General features: G+C 33.8%; 1 protein-coding gene across 1 annotated transcript in view; it reads left to right on the top strand.

The window, feature by feature from the left end:
• KNL1 (kinetochore scaffold 1) overlaps positions 1–14,019 on the top strand; it is a 58,100-nt gene that overhangs the window by 25,817 nt on the left and 18,264 nt on the right. The window contains exons 6-12 of the mRNA XM_033107491.1: positions 802–854; positions 1,096–1,129; positions 2,942–2,979; positions 5,600–5,652; positions 6,495–11,537; positions 13,049–13,187; positions 13,598–13,665. Of these exons, the coding sequence (XP_032963382.1) occupies positions 802–854; positions 1,096–1,129; positions 2,942–2,979; positions 5,600–5,652; positions 6,495–11,537; positions 13,049–13,187; positions 13,598–13,665 (5,428 nt within the window). The remainder of the gene's footprint in view (positions 1–801; positions 855–1,095; positions 1,130–2,941; positions 2,980–5,599; positions 5,653–6,494; positions 11,538–13,048; positions 13,188–13,597; positions 13,666–14,019) is intronic.

Below are 14,019 nucleotides of genomic sequence, written 5' to 3'. Positions count from 1 at the left end.
TCTCAGCGGCAGCTTGTTGTCTTCAATCTAGTTGTGGAGGGCGCAGCTCACTGGCCCATGTGGAATAGAACCGCAGCCCTGTTGTTCAGAGCTCTAGCTCTAACTGACTGAGCCATCCAGCTGCCCCTGTCACAGAATTTTGAGACCCATTAAAACAAAGTTTAATGAGAAAAAAACATAGCACAGTGCTTTGCACACAGTATGCATGCAAATTTTCACTGCTTTTTTGTAACTGAAATAAAATTCTTTTAAGAACTTCTATATAATGAGTAATGCTTAATATTAGCAGAATGAAAATGAATTGGTTAAATTGTTGAAGGCAGATATTAAATGCTACTTCTTCATGAAGCTTATTCTTAATCATCCCAATGAAAAGAAATCCCTTCCTCTGGAGTCCATGCCACCTTATCTGGACTGTTAATAACAAAAGTCAGTGAAGTAATGTTTATAATCACTGTTCCAGCTCTCTCTTTATATGAAAGCATCTTGAGGTCAAGTATCGTGTCAGACTCTAGTGTATAGCACCGGGTATATAGTGAGTGCTTAATAAATGTTTGTTAAATAACATTAATATTTTAGGTTACTGAGAGTGATAAAATAATTATTTGGTCAGAGCTCATTAAAAAACCGTAACAGATTTTAATGTGGTAAACTAATTTTGGCATTTGAAATATTAGTACGTGATGAGAAAGCTGAAATCAAAGTATAATAGTTACCTGTCTCAAAACAGAGTATAAATTAATACCATAGTGTTCTAATTAAAAGTTACAGATTTTCATTACTCTTTATTTTCTCTTCTAGGGTATTCCAGACAGAATCTCATGTGAAAATAGTGAGAGAGTCAGAAATTGCAGGTAAATATGTTAATGCACTCCCTGATAAACCTGTTTTCTATGAAATTTTACTATAGCTATATAGTACTATAACCAGATAATTCATAAAACTTATTGGCTATCTTATTGCTTAAAAAGTATAACTTGAATAATGGGGGGTAGAAAGATGGGTAATTAATAATTTTTTTTGTTGTTAATGTCCTTATGCAATTTTTCTAATGCTTTTTCAGTTATCCTTGAACACATTTTATTTTATTTTTAGAAACAGAAGCAAGAGAAAATGTTTTGTTTATACAGTAAGTAAGGAAAATGTGATTCGAATTATATTTTAAAAGTTGTATATTAAATGAAGTGCTTTCTAAATTAATGTCCTTTTTGTTTTTTATTTTTGTGTCTCTTCTGGAATACTTAGTATTAATTCACAAAAAGTCTTTGCAGAATTTAATATACTGCTATATCTGATAAGTATGTGTATTGTGTACAGCTTATTCTTTTAATAGAATGATGAAATATTCTTTCATATATAAATCCTTAAATATATCAGCTAGTATAAAACAAATACCAAGTCTTCAGATTTTTTTCATTAAATTAGTTTTTATGATATCAATACAGGTAACACAATTGTTAGGTTCCAAAAAAATGCCATGTTTTGCGAATCCGTGTTATACGAAACAAACAACTAGTACAAAAAAGGGAGTTAGGTTCCAAAAATTTTAAAAAGTACTATTATATTTGTATAATTAAGAGAAATGTCTTTATTAAAGCAATTTTCATCAAAAATATAACATATTAATATGTATTAAATAGGGTTTTCTTCGTCATCACTACTAAGCTTTTATTACGTTCCCTATTGTTTCGGGATTTCCCTAATTTCGAATGAGATATTTTTTGCTCTTAAAAGCTCGTATTACACTCTGTGTTGTTCAGGGATTTCAGTAATTCTTAAACCGTGTTGGAATGAAACCGTGTTCTAGGATGCCATGTTGTACGAGGGTTTCCCCCAGTTCTCGAACTGTGTTAGAGCAAAACCGTGTTATAGAAGTGCCGTGTTATACGGGGGTTACCTGTACATAGATAAGTAAATACCAGTAGCTCTTGAACAAATGAAAAGATGCTTATCTTCGTAAGAGAAATACAAACTTAGACTATATTGAGATAATTTTTTATCTAATTAGTTAAGAATATAGGTAAAAAGTCACTCATTGCTTGTGGGTATGAACTGTAGAAGGCAGTTGGCCATATCGTTTAAAATTTTAAATGCACATGCCCTTTGACTCAGCAGTTTCATGTCTGGGAATTTAATTCACCAATATACTTATAAATGTTTGAAATGATAAATATATAAGATCATTCACTATAGCCTGTATTGTAATAGCAGAAGATGTGAAAGATCCTATAGGTCCCCATTGAGGGACCCTCATTGGGGACCTATAGGATTACTAAATTACAAATTTTCTGTGTAATTGACTCCAGTTAAAAGGGAAAAAATGTTCCCTTTATATACTAATACAGAAAAATCTCTAAGCCTTATTACTTAGGTTCCTTGAAGATAACCACTGTTGATAATTTTCGGTGTCCTTGTAGAAATTTTATATGTATATCCAAGTCCATGTTTATCTTTAGCTTTATTTTTTTAAGCAAGACAAAAAATGGAATCACTTAATGATGTGTTGTAGCACTTCTCATGTTGTTCTACCTCAGCACTTTCTATGCTGTTATATATAGATCTACCTCATAATCGGTTGCATGTCTATGCCAACATTTAACCAGCTCCCTATTGATGGGTTTCCATTTATTTTTTAATTTATTTATTTTTAAGGCTCAATTTCTAGAAAACGAATTGCTCGATATGTCATTCTTTTTTAAATAAAATAAGCAGTATGTATTAAGCATGTTTTTGTCGTATTCTAAAAATTAACAAACCATTAAGACAAATTTGAAAAGGGTCCTTCAATTGCTTTGTAGTTTTTCTGCCTGTATTAGATGAGTCTTTTTTTAAAGATGTCTTTGTATTTTCCTGCCTGTCACACTATGAAAACTTTTCACCTTCCCTGTGATTCTTGGTCATTGTTTGGGTACAGATTTTTAAAACACTTTTTAAATTTTAGGAATAAGAATCCAGAAGATAATTACTGTGAGATTACTGGTGAGTATGATCAGAATACTTATCATATACCTTTCTCTTCATCCAGATTCCTTGATAAGTAATATCTAAAAGAATCATGAAAAATAAAATATGACGAGAGCTCTATTAACACAAAATCTTCAATTTAAAATTTCACAAATTTTCTTTATTTCTCACAAACCTGCTGTTCCTCTTGATTTCTCGGTCTTGGACTTCCACACACTCATTCATTCACTCAAGTCAGGAATTGAGTCATTTTTTAACTTTTGCTTCATTTCGCGTATCTATTTGGCCCCACTCTTTTTCTATTCTGTCTCCTAAATATCTTGCAAATCTGTTACCTATTATCTATTCCTTTTGCCACTGTTTGAATTCAAGTTCTTCTTATTCTTTCTTGGGCTATTGTATTTAGTTTCTTATCCTTCTAATCCATTCTATATATTTCTTAATCTAATCATAGTACTTCCCAGATTAAAATTGTTCAATGACACTTTTTTGCTTACAGGATAAAACCCACACTTCCTAGCACCGATGTAGAAAAGCCCTTTATGATTTGGCTTATCTTCAGCCTTATTCCCTTTCCTTTATAAAGGCATCCTGTGCTCTAGTCCATGAAGTGCTATTTGCATATGGACTTTTTTTCTCCTGTGTATCCATTGGTAAATGCTGTTTCCTCTACCTAAAGTTCTCTTCTTACTCCAATTTGCTTAGCAGTCTTCTCATTTTTCACTCAACTTAGCTTAACTTCAGTGCTATTCAAAGTATCCAGTCCACAAACTGTTACAGTCCATGAAAGAAGAGGAACTGCACTAAAATGTAAATCAACTATGGCAGTAAACTATCTTTTTTTAGCTGGCTTTTTTTTCTTAGCAAAGCTTTCTTCATAAAGGAAATATTACATAGTTTACATTGTCTGCAAGCTCCTTCTTCTATCATGAATTGATAACAATTGGTTCACAGACTGGCACCGTACGTACATTAAGTACTACTGGCTTAAATTGAGCTTCCTCTGGCAAAACCAGGAAGTTAGAGTCACTTTGTCCTGTGCTCTCAGAACACTTCCCTTTAATTTCTCAGTCTTTTGTAGAATTTACCACATTGTATTTTAGGTGTTTACTGGCTCTCTTGTTAAACTGGAAACTCTTTGAGTGCAGAAATTTTGTCTTGTTCTTTGTATTTCAGTAGATAGTTAAGCTTTGGGGCACGTGATAGGTTTCTGAATCGGTATTTGTTGAATAAATGAGTGGAAACATGATAAATAAATAAGGCTTTTAATAAAAACCCTATAATTACTTCGTCATGTTTAGTTGGTTGAGGTTGCCATAAACTCTTTAAACTGTTCTAAAGATTTGCCTTTGAACTTAAGTATTTTTAAATGTATTTCCTTTTTTATTATAGCATCTTCAATCCTTTCCTTATTTCTAAAGTCTAGTATATTACCCAAATAATTATATTTTAATTCTAAAATATCTTCAATCTAATCCCTTATTTCCATTCTCATTGTCTCTTGCCTTAACAAACTCATTATGTTGTATCTGAACTATTATAGTAGCTTTCTTGTTGGTTCATCCTCTCTTGAATCTTTCTTCTCCTTCTCTGGAATTATTTTTATAAAATTTCATAATAGAAATGTCTAGATTCCTTAACATAGACTAAAACACTTTAAAATCTTACCCTAACATTTCAGTCTCATCATTTGGTACCCTTTACCATGTAACCTCTGCTATCCAGAAAATAAAAATAGAGAAGTGAAGGAGGAAAAAAGTAGTCCAAACTTTCCACCTTTAAAATCTGTACCACTTTCTAAAAATATTTCAGTCACACAAGAGAATACAATAATCACTGTTCTCTCTGTCCCTAAAATGAGAATTAAAAGTCAATAAAATTTAATATGTAAGTTCTTACAAAGGGCTTAGTAACTAATAAATACAGTAGTCACCCCATATCCATGGGAAATATGTTCTAGGAACCTCAGCGGATACCTTGAAAGCACAGATAGTACCAAATGCTGTATAGACTATGTTTTTTTCCTATACATACATACCTATGGTAAAGTTTAATTTATAAATTACGTAATTTCACAAATAGAAAGTTTGTTCTTACTGTCGATTTTAGCAACCTCAACATACAGTTTTTTTCTTTCCTTATTAAGTGGAGAACTTTAAGCTTTTCACTTAAAGGAAGCATATTTGAATTACCAGCGTCACTACTCTTGTACTTTGGGGCCATCACTAAGTAAAATAAGAGTTACATGGACACAAGCACTGCAATACCATGACAACAGTTCTGATAACTGAGATGTCTACTAAGTGACTAACGGGCAAGTAACGTACATAGCGTGCATGTGCTGGACAAAGCGATGATTCATGTCCTAAGCAGGATGGCGCAGAATGGCTCAAGATTTCATCATGCTACTCAGAATAGCATGCAATTTAAAACTTATGAATTATTTCTGGAAATTTCCATTTTATAATTTTGGATCATGGTTTGACCATCGGTAAGTGAGACTGCAAAAATCAAAACCGCTGATAAGGGGCTACTCTACTCATAACTGATAAAGAACTTAAGAAAAGGAAAATCGGGCTCTTGCTGATATATGTATATTTTTGTCATTGGCTAGTTTTTTCTTTTTTCTCAATAGGGATGAACACATTACTCTGTGCTCCTATTCAGACCCAGATGCAACAGAGAGAGGTATGAGTTCATGCAAGTACCTTCATATTTTAATCTCCCTTGACAGTTAACACTTTTTAAAAACTCAAAATTTAAGGGTAATGGCATGATTTAGGGGTTACTTACCAAAATGGACCTATAGACTGGAAAAACTTTCTATCCTTTAAGTTAACTAAGGATAATCAAATCACTGCCATTTAAATAATAGAGAAATATATTAGTTATATTAGGACTTCTCAAACTTTAATGGGCATATGAATCATCTCAGGATTTTGATAACATATAGATTCTTATCCAGTAGATCTGGCGTGTGCCCTGAGATTCTATACTTTTAGGAATCTCCTGGGTGATACTAGTGCACGAGTCCACAGACCATACTTTTAGTAACAAGGAGTTTGACCATGTCCTGACAAATAAAGCCATTGCATTAAGATTCAAAGAGAACCCAACTCCCAAGAGTACAGTGTATGCTATTAATTAGCCATCATGCATGTATCCCTTTCTAAGTCTTTTTATTTAGAATGAGAATGACCTATATAATACAGTAATCAGAATTTTCATTATAGTTGCATTTGGTATTGTCAGTCCTTTTTATTTTTCAGTCATTCTAATGGGTGTATAATTAACCTTGAACTTTTAATTTGTCCCAAAATACTAAAAATATTCAGACTTTAGGAAAAATTTTAATAACAAATTACATACTACATACCACACCATTGATTCAAGATACCACCATTGATGGTCTCTTGCAACCATCATTGAGGATTATCTATATAGTACTCTATATATAATACATGTTGTAAAATACCTTTTTAAAAGTTTACATCTTATTTGAGTTTTTTAATATTTTGCTTTCATTATAGATATCGATTACAGAACACAGCCATGAAAAGAAACATGCAAATGACCAGACAGTCATCTTTTCAGATGAAAACCAGATGGACCTGACGGCAAGTCACACCGTGATGATTACCAAAGGCCTTGCAGGTTATACCAAAAGTGAAAAGTCCGCCAAGATAGATACCACATCATTTCTAGCTAACTTAAAGCTTTGCACTGAGGATTCAAGAATGCAGAAAGAATTAAATTTTTCCATGGATCAAAGCACTTCTTCAGAAAAGAAAATAAATTTCAATGACTTCATAAAAAGATTGAAAACAGGAAAATCTAATATTTCCACAGGACCTGATAAAGAAAATGCTGAAATATTTTTTCATTCCAAAGGATCAAATAGGGCCTCTTCTGTAGATCAAATGCATGTATCTCTTAATGTAGATGAAAATGGCAGTAATATGACTAGAATCTTTAGAGAACAAGATGATGATGGGATGAATTTTACCCAGTGTCATACAGCCAACATTCAGAGTTTGGTTCCCACATCCATTGAGGCCAGCTTAAGGGAATTTAAAAGTGATGATATTACAGTTTATGGCAGTGCCTTGATGGACTTGACAGTGAACCACACTGTACAAATTTTACCCTCAGCAGACAATTTATCTGAAATAGAAAATCAAGCTCAGACTGTCATGATGGATGTTACAACAGGTTATAAAACCAAATCTCCAGAAAAGAAAACTGTCTTTAAGAGTAAAATGAATACTGTTCTTCAAGACCCTTCATTAAACCCAAAAGGTGAAGTACATATTACTAGAAGTCATATTACAGGGACAGAAACTCACTCCGTCACACAGACTTCTAATCAAGATGCCAAGACATCGGCCATGATCCCAGAATCTATATGTTCTAGTCCAGCTATTCAAGATTATAAGACATTTTTATATTCTAGCTGTAATGATGCTATGGAACTGACCAAGTGTCTCTCAAGTATGAGACAAGAAAAAAGTTTACTAAAGCATGGCAGTAATTATTCCAAAATGTATCCCAATCCAGATGCTGCCTCTCTTATAGAGAAAACTATTTATTCAGGAGAGGATAGCATGGACATTACCAAAAGTCACACAGTTGCAATAGATAATCAAGTTTTTAAACAAGATCAGACAAATGTACAGATAGCAGCCGTACCAGTATCTGAAAAAGAAATGATGCTCCAAAATTACATAACTATGTCAAAGGATGAGGAAATGAATGTAAATTGTAGGTCAGTTCCTCATGTATCGAAGGAAGGATTACAACAGGACCTGGCAAATCCTCTATCTATTCCATTGTCTGACAGAAAGACTGTAATGTTCACAGGTGAAGATAAGGATTTGACTAAAAGCCATACAACTAACATAGGAAGTCAAGTTCCTCTTGCATTTTATAACCTAGCATGTGAGAATACAAATAAATCTCACTCTGACAACAAAAACCCTTTAGATGAACGGGAAGACATGACTAAAAGTCATACTGAACCATCCCGACAACCAAATATAATACCTAAAAATATCCTAACTGACACCTGGGGCAAAGAAAAAGATGAAGTTTTAAAGATTTCACCCTATCTTGATAAAGATTTTCCACAGTCAGCCAATATTAACCAGGACAAAGCAACAAGCCATAATATAGTATACTCCGGTAGAGATCTTAATAAACAAGTAGCACTGGGAAATAATAGAAATACAATTTCATGTGAGCAATCTTTGTTTCCTACCACAAAACTGTTTTCATCAGAAGGACAATCTGCCATGAAAAATCGTAACACTGCTGTTAACAGTCGTACAGTAAAATCTGTACCAGGACAAAATTCTAAACTGCCTGAGCCACTGAGGAAAAGTTTAGGCAATCTCACCCTTGACTCTGCTCATGACAAGACAATTACTTGTTCAGAAGAGGAGCAAAATATGGATCTAACCAAGAGTCACACTGTTGTCATTGGATGTGGTCCTTCTGAAATACAAGAACTTGGTAAGACTAATTCAGAAAACACAAACAGCCAACTAACAGTAAACAGACAAGTAGCTGTAAAAGTTGAAAAATGTAATAAAACTCCTATAGAAAAAGCTGGAGTATTTATTTCTGATGATATGGATGTGTTGGAGGACACAAGTATACAGAAACCTGGATTTCTGCATGAAAAGCAAGATGTCAAAATTTGTGGAAGGAAAAGTGTTGGCGGACTAAAACTTGATAGGACTATTATATTTCCAGAGGGTGATTTAAATGCTATGGATATCACCAAGAGTTACACAGTGGAAATAAATCATAGACCTTTATTAGATGAACATGATTCCCATTTGGTGCCTTTGGCAGGAACTTCTAAAACTGTTTTGTGTACACGTGGGCAGGATGACATGGAGATCACTAGAAGTCAAACAACTGCCATAGAATGTGAAACTGTCTCACCAGAAGAAATAATTACTAGGCCTGTGGACAAAACTGTCATGTTTATAGATAGTCATGATGAACTAGAAATGACAAAGTCTCACACTGTTTTCATTGACTACCAAGCAAAGGAAAGAACTGTGCTCCCGGACAGACCTGACTATGAACTATCCAAAAGGAAAAGCCTAGTCAAACCAAAAGTGACTTCTGCTGAGAGTATTTTCTTTCCACAGGATGGTGAAAGTGACCTTTCAGCAAAAGGCAGCCATCTAACACTGTTGGGGGAACAATCGAATAGTGGTCATATAGACAGAGCTGTACCATTTGTAGCTGAGGATAACATGGAAATGTCTACATCAACCAGTTGGAAAAATGACAAAGACGTGCAAGAGCTTGGATTTCTGAATGAACCTCTGTCATGCAAAAGTCAAAGAAGGAAAAGCCTTAGACTCAAAAATGCCAAACCTATTGCATTTTCAAATAATGATAAAAATGATACGGATGTCATCCAGGGTTGTACAGTGAAAATAAATAACGAAAGTGCCCTGGAAGCCAGAGCGGACTCCCATTTGGTGTCTTTGGCAGGAACTTCCAAAACTATTTTATATACATGTGGGCAGGATGACATGGAGATCACTAAAAGTCACACAACTGCCTTGGAATGTAAAACTATCTCACCAGATAAAGTAACCACTAGGCCTGTGGACAATACTGTAATGTATGTAGATAATCACAGTGATCTGGAAGTCACCAAGTCCCATACTGTTTTCATTGATTGTCGAGCTGAGGAGAAAACACTTCAAGAGTGCCCTAAATTTGGAATAGCAAAAGGAAAAACCATGAGTGTTTCTTTACCTACGGATAGCAGCTCGGTTCAAGAAATCATTAAAAAACAGGCACAGGCTGCAGAAAACAAAATTGTTCTTCACACTAAGCAAAAGCATCATGTGATACCCTGTCCTGCTAATACATTGTCGGGGGGTCAAGGTGAGATAGAAATCATCAAATTCCATAGCACTGCTGTGGATGAAAAGGTCAGGCAGAAAGTTGTAGACCAGGCCCATACATTGGAAAAAGCCAAATTTGAAGGCTGCCACTTAAATAGCACAGACAGAAGAAATGTGCATTTTATAAACAGTCGTGCAACTGCTAAGTTTGGATCCAGCGATAATTATTATTCCTGTTTACCAAATGTCATTTCCTATTTTGATAATTTGGAGGGGACTGTCATGTCCTCATGTGATAAAGATGAGAAAACCAGTAATTGCCCAGCACAAAATGATCTTGCTAATGCAAACGTTTTAGCCAGTGAATATGACTTGAAATCTGAGAGACTGCCTCTCTCTGCTCCTTGTTCTTTGTTAGAGAAGGAAAAAGTTATTCAAACCAATACCCAAGGACAGTTAGACTGTATCAAAACAGTGTTCAAAGATCAAGGTCTGATTAAGGATCCCCAAAATCTATTAGCTAATCAAACTTTAGTATATGGTGAAGATTTGGGGGACATAACGAAACTTGATAGAAAGCAAGTATCTTTGAAGCTTCCAGAGGATCCAATGCAGGCCTTTGTTGATGTTTGTGTTCCTCCTCAGCTTCATCTGTCAACCCAGCTATCTTTATCACCTCAACAAGGGCATAATATTATTAATAAAGATGAAAAAACATTGTCTAAATTTGAAAATAAGAATTTAAATATTATAGGAAATTCTTCTATACCCACATGTGGGAACGAGTCCAAAATGCTCAGTAATGAGAAACAGGTTACTGTAGCATGTGAGAAAGAACTGAAGAAAAATATTCAAGCAGCGAAATGTAGTACAGCTATAGATTTCCACAGTAACTCAGACTTGACTAAGCAAGTTATTCAAACTCATGCCAATCTTAAAGAAATGTCAGATCCTGTATTTGCATCTAATGCTGCAAATTTTAGTAGTGTCAAACCAAATCTGAATAATATGTGTGAGAAAACTGAAGAATTTTTAGGTTTCCAAACTGTCCATATTCCACCTTCTCCAGAACCATTACTTAAATTAGTAAGTAAGGCAGACAATGATATAAGTATAGTGCAAACCACAGAAATGCATAATATTAACACAGTGCCCAGCAATGTTAAAGATAATAGAGATGAAGAAAATAAAATTTCTCATAGTGGAGCTGAAACCAACGCTCTACCATTAATGACAGCTGTAACAGATAAAGTGAGGAGATGTTCTTTGGGAATATTTTTGCCCAGGCTGCCAAAGAAGAGAAATTGTAGTGTGACTGGTATTGATGACCTGGAGCCGATTCTGTCAGACACAACTGATTTAAATCACTTCGAAACTCAGCCGGGCTCCAGTAAGGATTCAGGCATTGGATTTATTGCAGCTAAAATGAACTTAAGTCCATCTCAGTATATAAATGAGGAAAATCTTCCTACATATCCTGGTGAGATTAATTCTTCAGACTCTATTAGCATAGAAACTGAGGAAAAGGCTTTGATTGAGACATACCCAGAAGAGATTTCACCATCTGTAAATAAAATGGAAGAAACCTGCAATAGCCAGAAAAGAACCTGGGTGCAAGAAGAAGATGATGATATTCAGAATGAGAAAAAAATCAGAAAAAGTGAGATTAGGTTTCGTGATACTGCACAAGATCAAGAGGTGAGCTCTCTTGAATGAAGGAATGTTCTTGATTTTTTTAAAAATTATGAGTACTCTTGAATTTTAATTTTAGTCTTAAGGCAGGAAGGCAGGAATTGATTATTCTCATTTATAGGGCTGGAGAAATATTTCTATGTAGAATCTTAAGGAATTAATTGACTAACAGACTTAAAAACAATTTGAAGTCACAGATAATCACAACAAATGAAATGGAAAGTAGTATAAAAATTAATGTTGAAATTGTATAATTTTATATATTCTGTCACCTCTAGTGGTTTGTCATTGTGATTTTGCATATGAAAATCTCTAGGCAGGGTACATGTAGTTTGAAAAGTCATCTTCAGTCATCTTATAAATATTTGAAGGGTAAAAGCCTTTTTATTATGTAGACTGCATAAAGAAAAGCTTGACTGAATTTTCTTGACTAATGAGGATATGTAGAAGCTGAGAGTCCATTTCTTTAGTAGATGGGAAAATACCTAGGTCAAGCCCATTATCTGAAAGTGAAGTGAGATATTTGTATTTATGAAAGAGGTTATAGATATTAAAGTTAAAGGAACACTGAATTGGATAACTTGGGAGAATAAAAGCTGTCACTCAAACTGTGTTTTATAGGTGGAGAAATAAAGATTAGAAAGTATCAGAGGTTCATAGAAAACAAAATTTAAACTGTTAAGAAATATTTAAGCTTAGAAGATGATTTCAATGGTTCTATAAGATGAGGTCCTGAGGAAATGGTTTGTCTATGAAGGTTTGAGAAAATTAACAGTAATACTATAATGTGTATAACTGAATAGATTCTATGAAAATTAGTATTTGTTCAGTAAATAATGAATATCTGCTATGCCCTAGGCACTGTTCAGGCGCTGGGAATGCTTCAGTGGGAATTTATAGACAAAAATCTGCTCTTTATACCATTATAATCTGCTTGCATTATACCATTTAGACAAAGAATATAATGTCCTCAAAAACATATGTAAATAGGTAGATGAAAATGGCTTTTAAGGCTGTAAAGTCAAATGGTTAAAATGGTAAAAGCAGGATCACATATCTTATTTGCCTTCAACCAAAGGAGTCTTGGTCACTAGGTGAAGGAAGTGCTAAAGCTTAGAAATAAGTTTTCTTTCTATACTTTAGCCAGGGCCACCTTGCACAGCCAATATTCTGTTCTGGTTTTCTGCAGTGTCGTAGTCCTGACCCTGGTAGCTAGTAGTTGAATAGTTGGATAGTCAACATTTGATAGCTCATAGGATCTGTCTATATCTTAGATACATCTGAGAAATAATTTGCTTATACAATATAATGCAGTTATTTCTATATATTTTTTAAATAAAATTACTTAACTCTAAAGGCCTCAAGTTGCCTGTTACTTGTTCTAATTGTTTGCTAAAGTATTTTGTATGAGTTACAGATTTTATGTTAGTATTTCTGTTAGTAGTCAACATGTAGTCATTGTAAGTATACAGTGTCATAACTTTATCCTGATGATGTTCCTTAATTGATAATTTCAGATTTTTGATCACCATGCTGAAGGGGATATAGATAAAAACGCTAACAGTGTATTGATAAAAAGCCCAAGCAGGACCCCATCTAGTTGCAGCAGTTCTCTGGATTCAATGAAGGCTGATGGGACCTCTTTGGACTTCAGCAGTAAGATTCATGAAGCTAATTAATAGAAGTGATCTACTTACTTGACTAATAATAAGTGTATTATAAATGTATATTCAGTTCAGGAGATATTTGAAATTTGTGTAAGTTTTTTTGGAGTTATAAGTAGTTGATAAGTAAAAAAATATTTAGTTTATTTTTAATTCTTAGTTATTTTAATAAATTGAGATGTGCTGTATTATACTACAAGGGATAGAGTGATTTATAATCAGTAGAGAAAAGTTGAATGGAGCCTTAAAACTAACATACTTTGCCCTGTAAATGACAGTCTTCCCAAAAGGATCCTAGTGGATAGCTTCAGGAGTATGAACCACACATAAACCTGAATGATAAATAAAATTAAGTTTACAACTTAATTTTGATTTCTTCACCTGAATCTGCCTTACTTCTAGCATACCGCAATAGTCAAATGGAGTCACAGTTTCTCACAGACACTATTTGTGAAGAGAGTTTGAAGGAGGTATGTTAAAGTATTTCTCATTTCTAATGCAACTAAATTCCTTGTTTTATTTTTTCTTCTTTTAATTTTTAAAAAATTATGAAATATTTTAAATATGCAGAAGACAAGTTTTGTTTTCTTTGTTAAGGACCCGACTTAGCAGTTAATTATATGGAGTAAAAATCATGATTAGAAGACCTATGTTTTGTTGTTTCTTCCCAAGTCTACTGTTAATGAATAACCTTAAGAAATAAATATTAGATAAAATCTACTCATGTATAGCCTACAAATATCTGGATTGTATTTCCACAAATACATGCAAAGTTCTTTAAGCTATTTAGAAACAAATGAAATGGTTATAATCAAAATGAGCTC

The sequence above is a fragment of the Rhinolophus ferrumequinum genome, chromosome 6 (genome assembly GCF_004115265.2).
Source record: "Rhinolophus ferrumequinum isolate MPI-CBG mRhiFer1 chromosome 6, mRhiFer1_v1.p, whole genome shotgun sequence".
NCBI lineage: Eukaryota > Metazoa > Chordata > Mammalia > Chiroptera > Rhinolophidae > Rhinolophus > Rhinolophus ferrumequinum.
The sequence above is the reverse complement of the archived record's forward strand: the minus strand, read 5'-3'. Positions and strand labels throughout refer to the sequence as shown.